The 22117-nt window shown below is 41.7% G+C and overlaps 1 protein-coding gene across 3 annotated transcripts in view; it reads left to right on the forward strand.

Annotated features, from left to right (window-relative positions):
• ABLIM1 (actin binding LIM protein 1) overlaps positions 1 to 22117 on the forward strand; it is a 260188-nt gene that overhangs the window by 74419 nt on the left and 163652 nt on the right. For 2 of the 3 annotated variants that reach the window (XM_037495686.2, XM_037495687.2), the window contains exon 1: positions 17773 to 18013. The exons of the other annotated variant lie outside the window; for it this stretch is intronic. In XM_037495686.2, coding sequence (XP_037351583.1) covers positions 17773 to 18013 — 241 coding nt within the window. Of the gene's footprint in view, positions 1 to 17772; positions 18014 to 22117 lie in introns of those variants that run through there. 3 annotated transcript variants of the gene reach the window in all.

Raw genomic sequence — 22117 nt, forward strand, 5'->3', positions numbered from 1 at the left:
GATCTGACTGCAGGTCACCTCTCACCATGGCTCAGTGCGGGTCAGGCACATCTTTTTTTCTGGAACCATCTCTGTTCATTCCTCTTGGTCAGAGTCACAGAGATTAGACATTTAGTTCCCCCCAGCTAATATGACTGTTCTTTGGTGGATTTTGAAGTTATTTTTCTACTAAAAATTCTAAGATTTTGGACTTGTTGAAGAAAAGCATGTTCCTTTTGGATGCAGTGTTAAGCTCTTGAGCTCAAGAAACAGATTTGGTTCACATCATGGTTTTGATTCCTGCTAGCCATATGGTCTTGGGTAAGTGTGTTAATTTCTCCAAGCCTCAGTTTCCACGTTTATAAAACGGAGCTAATAGTACCACTGACTTTATAAGATTGTGAGGGTTATGAGGATGGCTATAAAACCCCGGGCACTGTCCTTCATGTGTAATAATGGATGGGTTAAATAATTAGCAAGTATAATTGCAGCTGATACATTCAGATGCTTGCAGATTATTCATGTTGTTGAATTGCACTTTGGCACAGTCCAAGATCTTGCTTCTAGATTATTTTATTTTTGTATGTGTTTTTAAATTTATTTTTAATTATATAAATCACACAAGAATGAACCTTCATTGGAAAAATGTCAAACAACATAAGAAGGTAAAAGCTCTGTTTGACCACTATCCAAACCTGTGGGTGACTGCTGTGGTGACTTGTGTGTCCATTCAAGTAATGCATGCTCCTAATTCTGTGAATTAAATAATGTCCTCCATGAATGGGGGACAAAGGAATGGGCACCAAGGATTCTAGATATTTTTTGGCTTGATTTCCTAAGATGATCAAAGCTGACATTTCTGTTATAGAATCTGCCTTTCTAAATGGACCCTCTTTACCTTGTTATTTTTCGTGGTTGAATAGACTTACAATCTCTTAAAAGGTTAAAATATTTATAATTTGACCTGTTTGGGAGAGATAATTAATGGTACTCAAGAGAGATCTGCCTAGTCCCTAGAAAAATAGCAAACTTTTGTATAAAGAGCCAAATAGTAAATTTTTGGTTTTACTGGATACAAGATCTATGTCACTGTTTTCTTTCCTCCCTCTGACTCTTCCTCCCTCCCTTTTACTATTGACTACAGCAACAATAAATAAGAAACAAAGTTTTTAACAATCCTTTAATCCATTAAAAATGAAAATAAATAAATAATCTTCCATTTAAGAAAAAAAAAAAGGGGGGAGAACCCTAAAACATTCTTAGCTTGGAGTTCAGCCCTGTGCATCACCATCTTTCCGTACAATGCCTGACACACTCAATAAAAGAAATCATTGAATGAAAAAAGAAGTAAAAAGTGTTGTGTCAGCAGTTCTTTCACCTCTGCTCCCTATTCCTAAGTGCAGCTCTTTGTTCATCAATTTCAGTGACCTCTTCTGATACATGACACAATATGGGGTGTTTTTTTTTAATTAATTGCCATCTCCCGACTTGCATTTTAGACATTGTCTGTTGTTGAGAGTGTAGAAGAGTTAAACCCTCTCCTTTCTTTAGAGTAAATCAATCATGTCTACAATTAAAAAGAAAAATTGTCGCGCCTCCCCTGGTGGCGCAGCGGTTGAGCGCTGGGCTACAAAGCTGCCCGCAGCCTCTGCAGCACCTGTTCAATCCCTGGCCGCTGGCGAGGGTCCCACATGGCGCGCAGACCTCTCCTGCCGCCCGCTGCTCCCCTCAGCAGTGTACTTCGTCCTTCTGCCTGCTCTGCTCCCCGCTCTGGCTCTGGCTCTGCTCCCCGCTCTGGCTCTCACCCTCCCGCGCCTCTGACTGTACCCAGTGCTTGTATAAATAAATAAATAAATCTAAAAAAAAAAAAGAAAAATTGCATGAGATGGCATCTAAGCATTTCTTTGCAGAGATGGAATGCAGGATAAACAGCTAAAAGGAGATGACAGTTTATCTCCTCCCTCTTATCCCCTCTTCAATAGGGAGAGGGGCCATGGCTCTCCCAGCTTGCATAGCACCTTGAGCCCATCTTCAGCTGGAATGGGCAGGGATTAGTCTCTTGGCAGAGAGAAGACCACTATCTTGTTGTTGGTCTTACCCTTTCTTGATGCCTTCACTGGTCACCTGGTGCCTCCCATCCCAGGGCTTTCTTGCTTGCTCTGGTTAACTACACCTTCCCTTTCAGGCTAAATTTCAACTTTTTTCTCTTCACTGTGTTATTCATTCATTCCAGCTTCCAAAGCTCTCTTGACATCTCTTGTCATTACTTGTTCCTTTCTTGTTCTCTTTGGGTTTTGTGAAGGTACAGAGATACATGCATGCAATGCACCAGGTATAGTCAGAAGCTCAAAGATTCTGTAGGTTTTACACTCAATTGCTGTCTTATATTCCATCTTACATTTTACTTGATCCACAACAGAAATCAAAGTTCATTGCTGTTAGAAACTATGATTTTTGTATCTTTCAGGAACCTGTTATGAGCACATGGCAGGTACTAGCTCAATTCTTAGTGATGCTTTGATTTCTTCTGATATTTGACTGACAAGGGAAATTTCTGTACATTACCTTTAACAGCATAGTCTCATAGAAACTATGTCACTAAAAAAACTGCAGCCTTTTCATTTTTACCCATTTTTACCCTAATACATTTTAAGGAAATGTATTAGCTTTAAGATTCATAGGAAATGTATTAGTGTTGGGCCTCCCCGGTGGCGCAGCAGTTGAGCGCTGGGTTGTGAAGCTGCCCGCAGCCTCTGCAGCTCTGGTTCCATCCCCAGCCGCCTGCAAGTGTCCCACATGGCGCGCAGACCTCTCCTGCCACCCTCTGCTCCCCTCAGCAGTGTACTTTGTTATTCTGCCTTCTCTTCTCTCCCCTCTGGCTCTGGTGAATTCTCTCACCCTCCCACGCTTCTGGCTGTACCCAGTGCTTGTATAAATAAATAAATTTTAAAAAAAAAGAAATGTATTAGTGTTAAGTATTTTCAGATAGGGTACTCTTGCATCAATTAGCCATTACTGCTTCATAAGCCATCCCAAAATTTGGGAGCTCAAAACAACTATCATTTATAATTATTCATGAATCTGCAGGGTAGGGCGAGGCTCAGTTTATTTATTTATTTATTTAACATATATATATATATATATTATTTATACAAGAGCTGGGATACAGGCCAGATGCGTGGGAGGGTGAGAGGACTCACCAGAGACAGAGTGGGGAACAGAAACGGCAGAAAGACTGAAATACACTGCTGAGGGGAGCAGTGGGCAAGACAGGAGAGGTCTGCTTGCCATGTGGGTTGCTCCAAGACCGGTGGGGATTGAATCATCACCAGAGAGGCTGCAGACAGCTTTACAGCGCTGCGCTCAACTGCTTGCGCCACCAGGGAGGCCCTCGGTTGTTTTTTATTGGAATCGGTGCAGAGTTTGATAGACTTATTCACTTGGGGAGCTAGTTACGCTTTCAACCTCCTTTTGGACTAACAGCCAAGTCCTCATAATGGTGAGACAGAAGGACAAAAGGACAAGTAAATCATGCATGACCTGATCTCAGAACTGGCACATGGTCACTTCCTTCTTATTTAACAGGCAAAAGCAAGTCACAAGGTCAAGCCCGTCCCAACAAGAGAGGGCATTGCAAAGTATGTGGCAAAGGCCTTGGATACAAGAGGGAGGGGTGATAAACTAGGGTCACTGATGGAATCTACCATCCCATTATGTAGTATCTATAGCATTGGCATGAACAAACATTAAGACTCCCTGAAATAAAAGTCTATGTTCAGTTAACCTGATAAGATTCATCTTTTTTTTTTTTAAAAAGACAATTCTAAAATTTAGGAACCTTACAAACATACTTGAGAAATTATATGCAGATGAAAACAATAAGTAAGACTTATGTAGAACTAAAAGCTAAACAATAGATTTCAATATTTTGTTGTGACTAGCCTAAAGCAGATATTTTCTGTAGAGGACACAACAGGAAATATTTTAGCCTTTGTGAACCAAGTGGTCTCTGTTGCAGCTATTCAGTCGTGATTGGAACACAAAAGCAATCATAGGAAATACATGAATGAATGGACATGACTGTGTTAAATAAAACTTTATTTACAAAAGCAGACAGCAGGCATTAGTATATAGACCACTGGTCTAGAAAACTGAAAGAAATAAGAAGGGGTGAGTTAGGGAAGACTTTTTGAAAAGGGAGCAATGGTTTCAAAGGTAATAGAGATTATTTCACTCAACAAAATATATAGTCAGGAAAAAACCATAAAATAACTATATGGTTACTCAATGAATAAATTTTCCAACAGGTTAATGTGGTTCAGTCAGAATGAAAACTCATCTCTCCTCAAAAGTACTATTTACTATAAATTACTTCTGCTTCTGGAAACCTACTTGAAAATATGTTTACTAAGAATATTAATGTGTTTGCTTAGCTGGAGAATGAGAAAAGGTTTAGAAATAAAATGACAGAAATAATTAAAGTGATTTGATTTTGTGCAACTTTAAATATTTTATTTGACTAATGTGACCTAGATTTGTATAAAGGCACTACAGGGATTAGGGGAACGATTTAAGAAATAAAATGCAGGATTTAAAAGGATATTTTTCCACCTGAGATGTATTTTACTTAGAACTCTTCATGTTTCCCCCCCCATGTTTAAAGATAGAAAAAAGCTCAGAATACTGTTAGAAAATAAGGGTCTTTTGCTAGAAATCTTAAGTACCAATTTATTCCTTTCCAGTCAGCTTGTTGCCAGAAGCCTGTGCTCTGACAGATTTTGACAGATAAACCCAGATTCAGACAAGTTAGTGGTCACTTTAGGAAAAGGGGGAGAGAAGAAAGCCCCTGAGATAAGATCATAATTCTGTTCAAGTTTTCTTCCAGTTTCATATTTTTCTTGGGTGTTTCTGGGTTTTCCGCTCCTGAGGTCTATAGGTGTAGTTTTATTCCCTGCATTTCACTGTATTGAGAGCTCCATACCAGTCACTGTACAAGGACATGACGAGAGAGCTCTGCTTCTTCCCCCACTGACGCTCGTGGGCCAGCAACAGTACAGACATGTAGACCACACAGTGTCAAGGTGCCAGGGGTCCCACGGGTACAGAACCAGTCTCCTCAGAAGTAAAAGGGATGTTTCCCAAGGTCAATCAACTCCCTCCTGATTTTACATACATATGATTAAAATAAAACTGCACCATGAAAAGGACTTAGAATTCTCCACTCCTAGTCATTATACCTGAGTTTAGTAATAAAATTAAAGGGAATTCTTGGGCAGCTTTGAGAACATAATAATTTAAAATCCCCTGAGTGTCTTGGAAAAACACCATTTTCTCAGGTAACAATCACACAAATTTACTTTTCACTGTTACTGATTATTTTCTTACTTTTTCTTTTCATTTCTTTTCTTAGAAAGTTTTTATTCCTCTATGTCAGTTAATTTTCTTTCTTACAGTTTTATGTTCAGATGCGGTAGGGTCAGGAGAAGATACAACAAGGAGAATCAGCTCAAGCATCTGCCTAGAAACTTCCTAAGATTCAACCTTCCAATAAACCTGCAGATGTTATAGGTCTTTAGGAAGAAGAAAAATTTATTTTTGGTCTCTTTATGAACCTCATATAAATGTCTGCTTTTGAACATTTTATCAGCTTGTTGCTTCTATGGTAACATTGAGTAATAATTAAGGTAGCTAAAAATTTTTTTTTTAAAGATTTATTTATTTATTTATTTATTTATTCATTTATTTATTTATTTATACAAGCACTGGGTACAGTCAGAAGCGTGGGAGGGTGAAAGAATTCACCAGAGCCAGAGCGGGGAACAGAACAGGCAGATGGATGAAGTACACTGCTGAGGGGGGCAGCGGGCGGCGCCATGCGGGACCCTCCTCCAGTGGCCGCAGAGCAGCTGGGGATTGAACCGACACTGCAGAGGCTGCGGGCAGCTTCGCAACCCAGCGCTCAACCACTGCGCCACCAGGGAGGACCAAGGTAGCTAAATTTTTTGAGTGTTTATTATGTGACATTCACTGTGCCAAGTCTTTCATATCATATTATCTTATTTAATTGTCTCAACCAGCTTGGGAAGGAGACACTATTAGTATCTTCATTTTACAGAGGAGGAAACTGTCACTTATTTAAGTGTCTTGCCAGTGAAGGAATATTAGTTACTCCTTTATCAGAAAAGCTGAAATGAGTGAAACTATAATGGAGACTTGATATCACTTGACCTTCTATGATAAATCCAGTTTGAAGTAACAACTCAAAGACAGGCAAGTGCGTAGGGCTGTGAATTAGAGAAGGCTTCAGAGAGGTGGAAACCTTAAGAGGAGGTAGAACAGCATTTAGGGCAGGACGTGGTTGAAAACAAGGAAGTGGGGAGGGGGGGTCTGTTCATCTAACATCTGTGGGGGCCTGTGGTCTTCCACCTATGTTTGTCTGACTTTGCTTCTGTCTCCTTCATGAATCCTGTGGTCCTTCAAGTATCTAATTGCCTTTTTCTTCAACTCTGACATAGTGATCTTTAAAATCATTTGTAATCCTTATTCTTAAAAAGCTGTTTTTCTATCCTTTTGCATTTTCAGTCATTACCATTTGCTCTGCTATTCTGGGGCTCTTTTTTTCTCCTCTGCTTCTCCATATGCCAACGTGAGTTTAAAAATTAATTGTGTCAAGCCATTCTCTCCTCCTAAAAAAATAAATAAAAGAACCCTAGAAACACACACACACTATAGCACACACACATGCCATAGCACAGCTCCAAATGATCCATCTGTTCTGTTGATATCTACCACCCACTTCATCCTGATGTAGGCTATTTTAGTTTGATTTGTCTTGAGAGCCCCTATTTCCTATATGGGAAGACTTTAAAGAGTCCTTTGGTTTCCATATGAAAATGAAAGCATTTTCATTTTGTGCTCAAAGAAATACTGGGTCGATTGGGTTGCTTTTATGCAGATATGGTCCATGCCACATTCAGATTTAATTATAAATGCATTTTCCTGATGGGCGTGTGTTTATGGTTATGAAGTGAGTTGTAGATGGGCTAATATTCTTTAGAATCCTTTTTTTTTTTTCCTGAATCTGTTCTCTGCAAACCAATATCCTCTTTGGTGAATTTAATTACTGAATTTTCAAATTCTCTGTGATGAATTAAAGGATGAACCAAAGCCTTCTGTGAGTATTGTTTTTAACTGCTTCTCTCCTTTTCTTGGCAGGGTAAATAATAGCATTATGCTGTGTTACTGGAAATGTTAATCAATAAAATGTATGTGTCTTCAATTAGAATGCTAGGAAATACTGCTGAGTTGGAACACTTAGTTAATGCAATGAGCTGAGAGGTTCAAGCATTTGTGTGCAAAGAGTCTATTTGAGTGAATTGAGGCTAACTGGACAAGTTTAATATTTTTCCCAGAAATCTTATATGAAGTGTTCATTTTAAGGTCCAACATCCATAAATATTTGTGAAGTATTTGCCCTATAGCAGACACAGAAATGAGGGAAATCTTTGCTTTCAAGAGATTCATGGTCCAGTGATTTCCTTTTCATCCATCCCTATGGTAACAACCTTACTTTGGTAGACACAGCTGAAGCTGCATCTCCAGCTTTGACGTCTCCTCTGAGATCCAGAGGAGCACTCCCAGTGCCTGCTAGATACTGCTCCATGGATGTTCTGATGACAGCTGAAAACTCATTTTTATGTCTGAAGTTAGTTCATCACCATCTCTCTCCACCAAAACTCATTCTCTTTCCTGTGTCTCCTGTCTTAATGGCTGTGCTTTTCTCTAGTTACTCAGGCTCTAACCTTTGTGTTCTAACCAAATCCTACCATTATATTATAGACTGTGTCCCACTTGGTAAGCTTATTCTGCCCATTTATCTACTGCAGTCACTTAGCAGCCATTCTCAATATGGCAGGGTGTATGAATCCATGCAAGAAAGGCCTGCCTCAGGGCCTCCCCTGGTGGCGCAGTGGTTAAGCGCTGGGCTGCGAAGCTGCCCGCAGCCTCTGCAGCGTCAGTTCGATCCCTGGCCACTTGGGCGAGGGTCCCACATGACGCACAGACCTCTCCTGCTGCGCCCGCTGCTCCCCTCCGCAGTGTATTTCGTTGGTCTGCCTGTTCTGCTCCCCACTCTGACTCTGATGAATTCTCTCACCCTTCCGCGCTTCTGACTGTACCCAGTGCTTGTATAAATAAATAAATAAATAAATAAATAAATAAATAAATAAATAAATAAATCTTGAAAAAAAAGAAAGGACTGCCTCAGAGGGGCACTCTATATTTGTGGGAAGACCTTAAGTCTGTCTTGTTTCCCTTATTTATTAATAATCTCGTCTCACTCCACTTACCCATTGGTTGTCAAATAAGTACCACTTTCTTCCCACTTCAACCAAAGAGGGATCCTCTCCTTTCTCCTCTTCTCCCAAATGCTGGTGCATAATTGATGATTTTCCCATTTCCACTTCCCTTTTGACTCAGTGTTTCCAGAGAAAGTTCTTCTAATGGATTCTCAAGCATCACAACCTTCCAATTTGGCACAGCCTCTACTACTCTACTTTCCACCCAGGCAGCCTCCCAAATCATGACCTGCCCCCATCAATGACATGTATCAACAGTGGTATGCTTTGGGACTCCAGAAGTAGGTCTTGTATTGGTTCTCATATCCAGAAGTCTATGGAGTTCGTGTTTACCATGGGCTAATAATACCCAGCTTATGATTTATAGCACATTGGAGAGAAGCTATGATTTTTGCATCAAAGAAAATGTGAGAGGTAAAAATGGGGAAACATGGATGAATCACAAAAGCATGCAGAGCAAAAGAAGCTAGAGACAAGAGGTTACATATTGGATAGTTTTATTTATATAAAGTTCTGGAATGTGCAAATGCGGTGATAAAAATCATATCTGTGGTTGTCTCTGGGGTGAGAATGAGGGTTGACCAGGATGGAGCACAAGGGAGCTTTTTGAGGTGATATGAGCCTTCTGTATTTTGATAGAGAAATGAGTGAATGCATTTTCAGAACTCATTGAAGTATACACTTAAGATCTATGCTTTTTACCTTAATTTTAGAAAAGAAACAAGAAGTTGGAGACAATGCAGAGTAATAGGCATCACAGTATCCTACCAATGAATAAAGATAAAAGATTATATATGTAGGTTTAAATAAAATAAATTAATGGGGAAAGGAAACAGTGTGTATTTGTGGCAGAGGGAAGGAAAAGGTGATAACATTTGCTCTGGAAGTTCTGCAAGCATCATACATTTGACTGTGTGGCAATACTTGGGTACCTTGAAGTACCTTAATTAAAAGTCTGATTTTACCAATGATAAAGTATGAGATTTTTATTTGGAATTTTCCAGTGCTTCTAAAATCTTGTATTGCACTATCTTTCTCCAGTATCTGAAATAAATCATCGCTGTTTGGTTTAAGCTTGCTGGGTGAGCGGGTTTATACCACAAGTTTGCAAAAACTAATACAAATGTCCCAGGCTGGAAGCCCCAAAGGCCATGGTAGGCCTGTGAGCATGTTTTGTTTTGTTTTGTTTTGTCTTGCCTTGTAGAGGAGGGGTGGGGGCAATTTCTTAATTAGTTGCAAATGCTTGAAACTTGGGAGTTTTCACATGAATATCTGGCAATAGTGGGCTTGTATTACAGAGTAGTAATAATTGCCTGGATCTGAGTGATGGTTCCCCCTTTAGGTGGGGAATGCAGTTGACACATTTCCTGCTTCAATTGTTGTTTTAATGTCTATTTTCAGTCCTACGAACACCTGAGTTTGCAGCCTTTGAGTTAATATGGAGCACTTTTTCTGTACTAGGAACAACTAAGGACGACAAGGGATCTCCTACCACTAAATCCATTTATAGATGAGGTTACTAAAGTTTAAATAAAGGAAGAACTCACCTGAGGTTGCCCAGCTGTGGGTAACAAAGCCAGGATTTGAACAAGGTTTTGTTATTCTTTGTATACCTTTAACTGTGGTTTCATCCTTTGTTAAGCATGTCTCTCTGCTTAGGTTGAGTTCTTATTAGTTTCCTATTCCTTCTGATTTATTTTGATAGAATAATCCCTGGTCTCTAAACTCTTTGGGTTTTGCATGTCCATTGGCTAAAAAAAGAAAAAAGAAAGCAATTACATGTTTATGCATATTATTGAATAACAAATAATATACCTGCACTATATTAACATAATGTACATTCTAAAGCACTCACAATTTTTTTAATGTTAAAGAGTATATGGAGATATATACATATTCTATAATTTTGTAAATACCTATATATATTCTATAGTTTTCTTTCTGCACTGCAGTAGATTATCTTTTAAGTATTACACACTGGCTTTGAAAACAAGTGGGTAAAATGATGCCAGGATGATTCTGCCTGAAACCATCTTTCATATCAAAATCAGCCAATTTTGTGTTCAATAAATTATCCCCTCCAGGGCCTCCCTGGTGGCGCAGAGGTTGAGCACTGGGTTGCGAAGCTGCCCGCGGCCTCTGCAGCGCCGGTTCGATCCCCGGCTGCTCCCCGGCCACTGAAGGAGGGTCCTGCATGGCGCGCAGACCTCTCCTGTCACGCCCGCTGCTCCCCTCAGCAGTGTACTTCGCCCTTCTGCCTGCTCTGCTCCCTGCTCTGGCTCTGGTGAATTCTCTCACCCTCCCGCGCTTCTGACTGTACCCAGTGCTTGTATAAATAAATAAATAAACAAACAAACAAATAAATAAATAAATAAATAAATAAATCTTTTTTAAAAATAGGTTAAAAAAAAATTATCCTTTCCAGATAAAGGGTGTTGTAGAAAGTCACCAGTTCAGCTCCAGACTGTGGGAAAAGGAGAGTTCTCCTTTGTTAGAAAAATAGTTGTTCATCTCTAATTAAATAAAACAAAAGTAAACTTGTAGTATAAGGCCAGCTACTGACTACCAGAAGGGGAAGAGGATGGGGGATTCGTAAGTGGAGACAATGGTCTTGTGAAGGACAGAAATAGATGCTTAGGGATGCTCGGGGATGCACACCTGGAGCTTACATAATGTGCAAATATGCTGCTACTTCAAAAAATAAAAAGTTATTCATCTCTAGTCATATTGAAAGCAGTATGTTCTAAAACCTTATACAACCCTGAACTCTAAATAGCCAAAGGCATCTTTTATTCATACAATGGCTTTGGACTTGCCTGTGGGGAGTTTAGTTTGTCTTCAGACACCAAACTCAGACTGTGGGTTTACTTTCCAGGGAAGTGTTATCCTCCTGGGCCTCAGTGTCTCATCTGAGGTGTGCAGAGTGAGCCACCCTCTCCTTTCACAGGATGCTGCCACGATTAACTCATCTGTGGTTATAAAGTACTTGGGCAAAACAAATGCTGAGCATGGCTGTTAATAATGAATCAGTGTGAAGTGTTTGTGGATGCGTGTCCAGTTTCCTGAGTCCTGCCACTCTTGAAGGAATGGCCACGGGCACACTTTCTGGCGGTGTGTCTTAGGCTTGCTCAAAGACAGTGCCTTGTTTTTCCTCTACATAATATGGGCCTAGGTTGGTGCGATAGGTTCTTCTCTAAAATCTTATTGTGTCCCCTGAGCTTCCTCCCTTCACTGTGTGTGATCTGAATAAGCATTTCTTCTGGAGCATTCTCTGTTTGAATTGTTCTTTTCTGCCTTGCTCTAATTCCCTTATTTTCCTAGTAAGCTTTCTCTTCGAGGTCCAGATCGAATATCATGTTCTCCACGGTCCCAGCATCATCTGCTGACTCCGTCTTTCCCTCAGGTGCACTTGTAATATTGTAGGTGGCACTGAGAGCATGCAGGGAGCCAGTTCTGATGCCCTGCGACTCGGAGAGGGAAAGACTTGTGTGCCATTGCTGGGAATTGATGCGAAATGCATACACTTGTCTCTTTGAAATGTGAAACAGCTTTTTCTCTTTCTTAAATACATTTTCTTTCATTAAGAAAAGTTAAAGGTCCCCTGATATCATCCATCCTTTCTAAACCAACCATCAACCTTTTATTGCTATGACTGTATGTGGGGGTGATATTCACAAATTGCACTAGAGTTAAGCACATGCGTCACCATCTCTCCCCCTAAGGTATGTGCTCTAGAGGGCCCCGTCTTATTAATCATGAAGGCAGCTACCCCTGGGCATGTTCTAGGTGCTTAGCAACTGTGTGTAGGATGAAGAGAGCGATCTTACACCAAGGGTGGGAGAAAGCCTGATGCTGATTTCAACAAATCTCCACTGATATCTCTTATCTGCCCCCCTCCCCCCATTGCTTGTGGTCAAGGTGAATTTCAAGAAGAGACACTAGTGAGCAAAAGCCTGGAGGGTGGTGTGGCCAGGAGATAGGCTGTCGTGTTTGATGTCTTCAAGTAAATTGACAGTGAGGTTGGCCAGAGTGAATTGGAGCTATTTCGCGTGGACATAGAGGAATTATAAATACTTCAAACTGTGCCTTTGGAAACACTTCCTTCTGCATTCTGCCCCCTGGGATGGCCTTGTGGGGAAGCCGGCACCATGTCACACCTGCTCCAGGGCCAGCAGAGATGCCGGGAAATGCTGACCCTGGGCTTCCGCATCTACGCTCAGCTATTTATCCCGTCAGCAGGGACAGCCTGTCTCCTAATCACCAATCACCGGGCCCGCTTCCTGAGGCCACAGCTGGCCTGGGCCGCTCAGGCGTGCACCTGTCACTTTGTGCCTCCCAGCTCAGAGGCACTGAGCTGAGCTGTGACCAGTGGAAGGAGAATCACATCCTGCAGATGCAAGGGTGGGAATAAAAGAGTTCTTGGACAAATTGTACAGAAGATGCAGATTTTCCTTTCCTGTTAAAACATTACGAATGACCAAACTGTGCTTTGTCTTTGATAACTGCCTTTTATTTGAGTATTGTGTACTCATAAATCCAGTGACTTCTTATGCTGAATTGTCAAATTCTCTTTACAAGGCTGTGGGCACCTATTGGGTAGAAGGAAATATATTGGGTGACTAAGGCAAGCCTCATGCTCTCTAGAAACTTAGCAGCTAGCAGGGGAGGTAAGATAACCTCCCCCAAAACCATATTACATGGCAGGATAGAATACATACCCAAGCTGCTAATTAGGGATAAGATATAGGAATCCACATCTAGTGCTACAGGGAGATAGTAATTCCAGTTGGAATGATTCTGGAAGCCATGATGGAGGGGCCAACATTTGAGCTGCATTTTAATGCACAGATGTATTTTTAGAGAAGTCAAATGAGAGGAAGTTGAGGAATTTCAGCAAAAAAGAAAGAAGCATGAGAAGGATGGGAAGTATTAAGAGTTGGGAATATGGGATAGGTTAAGTCACAGGGAAGGTTCGGCAGCTGTGGAGGAGACCACACAGTTTGGTGGGTTGTGCTATGTGGTCTGTAACTTAGTGCTCTGCCCCCATGGAACAGACTCAGGAAACAGTCTTGTCTGACATATGGGGATGCCTGTCAGCCACCGGAGATGATCCCTGTATGTGGCTGCTTCCTTGAAGGCCTTCCAAGCCTTCCAAGCCAGGCTCTCCTGGCCCTTTGGAAATCTTGCTTGTAGAGAGTATTGTCAGGGAGTAATTTGAGACATTTGCTGTCTGTTAAACTAATTGTGCTTCAGTCCTCAGAGTGCCTTGGTGCTTTTCATTCTGAATGCTCAGCAGATTTTATGTAGTATCTGAATTATTAATGGAGATGATATGGAAGAGGGGGCTTGGCTGCTTGTTCCCTTCTGAGCAGGACTTGGGCGGGTGGCATTATAGGAAGAGAGGCAGCTGCTTGTGAAGGGATGGACGAAGCAGGCCTTCCAGCGGAGCCCTGCCCAGATGGGAGCTTGTGCCAATATGCTCAGAAAATCACAGCCTGCTTCGGAGGATTGGGTAAGACCCCTTTGCAGAGCAGATGCCCAGGGATGATGATGCAGATGAAGTAAATTTAAGACTTGCTCGTGGCTGAAGCAGGTGTGGCTGCTGGAGAAGCTGAAGAATCTCCAGTGGGCCAGGGTGTCTTTGTCTGAAAGCCTCATTGCACTTTTTCCTCTGAGCCCTCAGAAAAAAATGCTGTTTCCCTTACTCTGCTCAGCAGCAAAGGTCATCCTGATTATTTTGAGCCACTCCAGGTGTTTTTGCTGCACTTGCTGAACTCATTTCTGATTAAAACAAAAACTGAAAAGCAAGAAATTCCATTATCACTGATGATGCCACAGGCTCTAAATTCAGGCCATTTCCCTAGAAAATGAAATCCCAGAAATATTTGCATTTTGAAAGTGGTGTTTCTCTCTTTTTTTTTTTTTTTTAAAGCAAGAAACAGCTAGATCTTACAGATGATTTAAAGAGGGAAGGGAATATTTGTCTGGAAAAAAAATGCCTAAATCATTACAAAGGATGCAACTCAAGAAAAGTCAGGGTTCATTTGTGGAGATTTTCTGAGGAATTGACCTGCAACTGGTATATTAATAGCAATAGTTCGGGCATCCGTCCTCTGAGCACTGGGTAGCCTCAAAACATTTGGCCCTGAGCTCAGGGTTTATCTCACTATGGAGCTCCTACACTATGCTCATGGCCTCCTGAGGTTGTAGTGAGGTATGGTTGATTTCATAGTTCACCCTAGAAGAACTTACTTAGGTGCAATGAATCTGCTGCTAACAGGATTAGGAATGTCATATCTGATAAGATATGCAGGCAAGCAAAACCTGGGGTGAATGTTTAGCCTCTGGAATTGGCATTAGCTTTGTAGTGTAGCACATTGTGATACCTTATTATATAAGCCATCACAAAATCCACTACACTTCTTTGTAAATGCTGTGACTAATTTTACCTGGACCACAGCAAGAGGTTGATGTTCATGTTGCAATGGAAGAAGTGGGTTCACTGATGCTTCATGAGGGATCCTCCCTACATTGTGCTTTCATGACTGAAGAGCAGATACACAAACGTATATATTTAAGACTGGAAGCTTGGTCTCTGCCAGTGTTTGCCCTGCACTACATAGCGATGGTTAAATTAGGAAATCTGGTTACCCTGGAAAGTAGAACTTGTTCATGGCACCCATTGTCACTGCTGGCGCCCACCCCCAAGGAGCCAGGAGCCGAGCCTTAACTCTCTTCACCACCAGAGAAAGGAGCCAGCACTGCACAGGACAGGCAGCCACACAGTCTTTAAGAGCAAACACACCTCTGTGATTCTCATCAGTCTTCTGTTCATGGTTCACGTTTAGTTTCATTTCCATCCTGACCTAAAATTAAAGATATCAAACTTCTTACATACAGTCCTTGTATTGAACTTTATTTTTTTCTTTTTATAATCTTTTGTAACACAATTGGTTCTTTTTTTTCTTAAAAGATTTATTTATTTATTTATACAAGCACTGGGCACAGTCAGAAGCGTGGGAAGGTGAGAGAATTCACCAGAGTCAGAGTGGAGAGCAGAGCAGGCAGAAGGACCGAAGTACACTGCTGAGGGGAGCAGCCGGGGATCAAACCAGTGCTGCAGAGGCTGCGGGCAGCCCCGCAACCCAGTGCTCAACCGCTGCGCCACCAGGGAGGCCCCACAATTGGTTCTTGAACTAAATGTATGGCTCTATAAACATGTCAAAAAGATTAGGGTTGGTCAGAATGTGTTCTGCTGATATAACAGCTAAGCCTGGAGGTAAAGTTGGTGCTCTCAAATTCAGTTTAGTGGGCAATGTTGGTTAAGTTTAGGCACCAAGAAGGCAGAAAATGCTGGATTTGAAGGTACCAATTTTCTTATTTGTCTGATGTCTATGTTTGTGTGTTGTTGGTGTATATCCAAGCCAGTGTATAAAGCATGTGCATCCTGCTTCTCTCTTTAAAGTGTTTATTATATTTCACAAGCAGGCTTTGTGGACACATAGAACCAGAAAGAGTTGTTCAAGTTCTCAGTTTGCAAAGAGCAGGGCTGTGGGAAACTTTCCACAGGATGAATGGATAAATAGTATATGGTAGAGGTTCCCACATTACAATGTTTTTTAGAAGAACCTACTAGGTCTGAGATGGGCTCCAGGCATCTGTGTTTTTAGCAAACTGGTCCAGGAGCCACACTTGGAGAAACGTTAATCAAATATCTGATTTTGTGTATCCTTTGGAGCTTTGAAATAGATAAATAGAACACAAATGGAGTGTTTTGCCTACTTTGTAAACTGTTTTTAGAGGAAAATGTTGGGAAAAATTTTTCTGGGGGCTATGTTGATAGAGGACTTCATCCCCAAACTTGAGGATGGAAGTTTCACCATGTGGCTGCAGTAACTGACAGCTCTCATCTTCCTCTCTCCCCAGTTCCACCCCATTGGGGGTGGGGTGGGGGGGCATCTGGAACACCCTGTCTCCTCCATTCCCTCTGCTCCCTATTGGGCTAGAATCATTATAGCAAATTTCAATTCTCTGGTTCTTGATGTTGCCAAATCCTGCATAAAAATTAGGAGCTACTAACAAGAGAAGCAAGGATTTACCTTTTCTGCTTCATTTGTTTGTTACACTTATAGAAGGACATGACAGCTGTGGTTGGCACTGTGACAGCTCAGGAGTCAGGAGACCTGGCTCCACCCTGGGCACTCTGTGTTGTCCTGGGAAAGTCACTCGGCTACTCTGAGTGAACTTACTGTTTTTATCTTAAAGTTAAAGGGTTGGGGTAGACCCGTTCTTTCTGAATGTTAGTCCTGTTCTGGGGAACATTTAGAAATTTAAGTTCCAGGACTCCAAAGAACCTCACTTGGAGGTCTGGGCAAGCGCTAGATTTTTTATTTTTTGAGGGCACTATAGAAGATTCTTATGCACTTCAATATTTCAAAACTGGACTAGATTCTCTTTGAAGGTCTTTCCAACACTGTAATTCTGTTGTGTTCAAAGTGTGAAAGGGTTTTAATGAAAAGAAAGGGTTTTAATGGGTTTGTTCACTCTGACTCGTGACTATTGTGTGGTTAGAGACTGTCTCGTGTACTTAACCTCGATGAGTGGATGCCAGAGGATCAATGCTCATTGCCAGGGTTGTCCTGTGCATGTCAGCAACCTAGGGAGGGAGGGTCTTTCCAACTTGTCACTTTGTGAAAACACCCAGCCACCTACAGGGTAATTCTGTTTCCATCATGTGATTCCGCTAGAGATTCTGCAACAGCAGAAAACCCATGAAACATTAAGAATATTATTAGCATTTGATTAATGGAATTGAGGTGGGAAGATTTTTATAGCACCAGGTGGAAGGGATGCCCTCTAGAAAATAGAAAGGACCTGGAGCTGGATTTGTTGCTACTTGAAGCTGAAGAACTTTAATTGAGATCTGTGAAATCTGAAATACTGGAGAATTTGTAATTATTATCCTGAGGCTTTTCACCCCAATATGCATGCTTAGATTATTTGCAATCATATACAACTTGTATATTCATATATGTAGTTATACAGTCAATATTATAAAATAGGTAACAGATTATATATAACTTGTATGTATACATATACACACACATATATATACATAGAACTAAATGTTATTGATAAACTAGGGATATTCTCAGATGAATTCTTTTAGCTACTGCAACTCTGCCCTGATGTTTGAATATGCACTCATGTCTTAGACTGACATAGCCATGTGTTCCTGGTAGTAGCTGTTGTTATAACTGATCACCTGAGTATAAAAAGCCCTAAGCTCTTGCAGGTGATCCCTTAAACACATCTTCCCTAATCTTCTTTGCTGGGCTGTGAGAATAAACAATTAAAGGGACAGGAGATTTGTGTGAAAACTCAGCTTCTCGGGCTCCTGGTGTCCAGCTCTCGTGTTTTTGTAATCCACGCCAAGATGCCTTCCTTCCTTGGTTTAAAGTGTCTGGGGAATTTGTGCCTCTCTCAGAAAAGCAAAGCCCCCTCATCTGAGACAGCGAGCATCCAGGGCTCATTCCGAAGGATGCTGGTGATGGAGGATGTGGGTGTCACTAGACTTCCTCACCTTAGTCATAGGCGGGCCACCCTCACCCATGTGTTGCTCTATCCTGCGGTTTACTGCACGTTGGAGAACTTGCTTGACAACTTTGATCCTCTTGGTGAGTGAAAGAGTCCACCCTGGACGTGACTTTGTGTTTGCGATTGGTGTAAGTAACTAAGTACTACTGAGAACCATTCCTCCTAATGTCTTCTTCAAAGGAAATACTATCCTTAATGTATAATTAATAGGGTGAGGGCAGGAGGAAGGGAGTGTGTAACCCAAGTGCGCTCCAAGTAACGCTATGCAGCTGAATTCTGAGCGTCCATGATTGAATGATCTCAGTAACAAATATCTCTCTTATCCAATGTGGTGACAGTAATTGTCTTAATAGGAAGCATTGATTAATGCTGTTTTTCATGTGATAAGGGATTAACAGAAAGAAATATTCAAGGCAGGAGATGGACTCTAGTAAGAAATTACCTCAGTCAAGTGGAAGGAGGTCTGAATTGTGTCGCTGCCTGTCAAGGACTCCTCCTGTGTTCTTTTCTTTAAAAGAAAATTAGAAAGGATGTAATATTGAGAGACATTGTTGAGGCTTCTTTTTTCAGGCAAGCTCATTAAAACATGGTCACTCGTCCATCTGCCTGGGGAAGAAGTAGAGAAAGCCAGTGTCAAGACCAAGTTATTGTGCTTGGGAGTTTTCAGACTTTGAAATTATAATGGTAACTATATTGATGAGGGTAACGCCTACCCAACTGTCCACTTCTTGTCAAAAGCAGAATTCATAGGAGGCAGAAGGCGCACAGACAATCTTGACAAACATATAAAGATGAATCAGGTGACCAAAAAGCACAATGTATGTCTCACAATTCTTGGGCATCTAGAGAGGAGAGCAGGACTGAATTAAGGTTAAATGAACTAGGAGAATTAACCTATATTGGGGCACCTTGATTAATTTTTTTGAAATTAGTTTTTAACATCTTTGCTTACATACAGTTCATATACCATACAGTTCATCACCCATTTGAAACGTACAATGCTGTAGTGTTTACTATTTACAGGTATGTCTAGCCATCATCACAATGATTTTGGAATATTTTTATCATCTCGAAAAGAATCCCTGTACCCTTTTGCTGTTACCCCATGCTCGCTACAACCTCTCCACCCCCTCCTCCCACTTTTAGGAAACCCCACAGGCTACTTTCTGTCTGTATGGATTTGATATATAATCCATGGTCTTTTTCATCTTACTTTTTTACATGGTAGTTTTCTGGGTTCATGCATATTGTAGCATGTACCAACATTTCATTCCTTGTTATGGTCACGTAATATTCCATTGTATAAATAGACCACATTTTGTCTCCCATTTATCAGTTGATTCATCAGGGCATTTTCAACTTGTTTCCATCTTTTTGTTATCATGAATACTACTACTATGAACATCCATGTACAAATTTTTGTGTGGACATATGTTTACCTTTCTCTTGGGTTTATTCTGAGAAGTAGAATTTCTGGGTCACAGGGAAGCTCTGTGTTTAACCTTCCAAGGAACAGCCAGACTATTTCCAAGGTGGATGCACCATTTTACATTCCTATGAAGGTTCCAATTAATCCATATCCTTGCCAGCCCTTGTTATTATCTGACAGTTTGATTCTAGTCATTCTAGTGGGTATAATGTGGTATCTCATGGTGGCACTACTGAGATTTGAATGCAACAGGGAGTTCTGGCTAGCAAATCTGTGCTAAGGCAGACAGAACTCTGATCTGACAAAAGCTGGTGGTTTCTAATGCTGGCAGTTCCTTGACTCTCTTGTTCTCTGGCAGTCTCCACTTTACTACTCCAGGCCCATCTTTTACAGGGGGACAAGGAGAGGGATGGAAAAACCATGAATTCTGTCTCTGACTCCTGTGTAAGCTGCCCTAGAAAAACCTTGCTCACAATCAGCTGACATGCCCATTGTAGTTTAGGGCACCTCTCTCAAATATTGGACTTGCATGCTGATTGCTACTTAAAACCTTCTATTGAGGAAAAAAAAAATCATTTCACAATTAGGGATAAACATGTTGATATCTGCAGAGCTAATACTTTCTTGTGAATGGGTTTGGTGCTTGCAATGAATGCTAGTTTTGGAAGAGATTAAAATCAGATATTTTTGGAAGGAGCTATTGATGGTCATGAAGTCTGCAGGTGGATAAAGCAGGAAGTCAAGGAGAGGCCAGGTAAACTGTGCTGAATGAGAGTGTGCTGAACAATGGCTTGCCAGTGAGTCAATCACCAGAGACCAAGGGAATAAATAACATTAAAGAGAGCCCCTGAGAACCGTCATTGGGATATCCATATCTTAGTGGAGGCAAACCTAACCTGGAGGATTAGTTCAATATGTGTCTTTGGGGTAGACATTCCAGGATTTGAGTGCTCACTCTTTTAGTCACTTTGTTATTTTGGGACATTAGTGTTCCAAGCTGCAGTGTTCCATCTGTGGGGTATACCTTATATGATTTCTGTGAGCAGTTTTGTCAGGATATATGTGGCCCTGGGAAAACACATTTGTGGGGCTTTTGTCTATATATATAAACAGCTTTAGTCACCCAAAAATCAGTGTGTCAATAGTCCAAGATTGCTCAATCACGAGAAATACCATACCAGCCCAAGGGAGCTATTGCTCACCACGTTCCCCATCTGGAATAGAGCCAGCTCCAAGGCCCCGAGACAACCCCACTGGCAGGAATCCTAGAACTCTTCAGGGCATCTGGTCAACCTCCTGCACAGTGCGGAAGAGATATAGAAGATCATCCGAGAACTCCAAAGAGGAGGCTGAAGTGCCCCTCCTAGACATCACCGCTGACCTCAGCTGGCCCTGTGTACCAGAGGGAACTTAAGCATTTTTGAGGAAGGCAAGATTTGGGGCCCAGGGCCTTGTTTTCCCTGGTCCAAGGGCAGTATTGATCATGAAGATGTGTTTGGCATAGTGGCATATGCAAGCAACCACCACATTCTAGCCACACTAATAGTACAAAAATAGTGTGTTCTTTCTTTCTTTTTTTTTTTTTTTAAAGATTTATTTATTTATTTATACAAGCACAGGGTACAGTCAGAAGTGTGGTAGGGTGAGAGAATTCACCAAAGCCAAAGCAGGGAGCAGAACAGGCAGAAGGACCGAAGTACACTGCTGAGGGGAGCAGCAGATGTGGCAGGAGAGGTCTGTCACACCATGTGGGACCCTCGCTGGTGGCCGGGGATTGAACTGGCACTGCAGAGGCTGCGGGCAGCTTCGCGGCCCAGTGCTCAACCGCTGCACCACCGGGGAGGCCCAAAATAGTGTGTTCCTTTAAAAAAAAGATTTCTGTTGTTTGCTCCCCACTACTGCAAGCATTAGAGGCCAGTTTTGTGCTGCTTGGGCCTAGGACTATAAACAGCACAGGAAGTGGGATTCCCAGGAAGCCACCATATGTTCGGAGCATCCTGTTTAGGACAGGTGCTTGCAGGAAATTCGCCCTCCTGCAGTTGTGCATGTTTCTGTGGCAGCAAAGAAGACCCGAGAGCTGAGGAGCAGGTCCGGGCAGGAGGCTTGAGGATATTGGGCAGAGACCTCCTGTATCTGCCAGAGAGACTTTAAGATGCTGCAGCTTCCTATTGTCCTCTGCAGCTCACTGCCTGCTTTGAGTCATGCTGGGCTCCGTGCTTTGCAAGGTGCCCTGTGGCATCTCTCCTTTGTCCTGCTCAAAACAACCCTCGGAAGTCAGTGCGGGAAGGAACTGTTTTCCCCATTTGAGAACAGGAAAGGGATTAGCAAGAAACTGGGACATGTAGACAAAGCAACCTTATAAGCCAATGTACAAAATAGCTTCTGCATGTGGACGGAACTCTATCTCAGACTGTTCTAGAAGAATGGCTGTCTCTCCTAGAGCGCCTCTTTCTCATGCTTTGTGCTAAGTGCTTCATAATCTTTCCTTACTTACTGTTCCTGATAATTCAACAAAGCAAGCACATTTGTCCTGATGAGGAAGCTGAGGCATACTTAGCTAAGAAATCTATCCAAAGCCTCAAGGGGTGAGTGAAAGAGGTAGATTTGGACCCACAATGCCCAAGTTCATGTTCTTAGCCATGGTGCTAGTATGGCTCAGACCTTTGAGCACCAGGACTGGTCATTCATGAGATCTGTTGTGCACAGGCAACTGGAAATTTGTAAATACTGTAGTAATGCTAATTAAGTGCTTCAG

The sequence above is a fragment of the Talpa occidentalis genome, unplaced genomic scaffold, assembly GCF_014898055.3.
Source record: "Talpa occidentalis isolate TD23 unplaced genomic scaffold, MPIMG_talOcc4v2.1 talOcc4.8, whole genome shotgun sequence".
Lineage (NCBI taxonomy): Eukaryota > Metazoa > Chordata > Mammalia > Eulipotyphla > Talpidae > Talpa > Talpa occidentalis.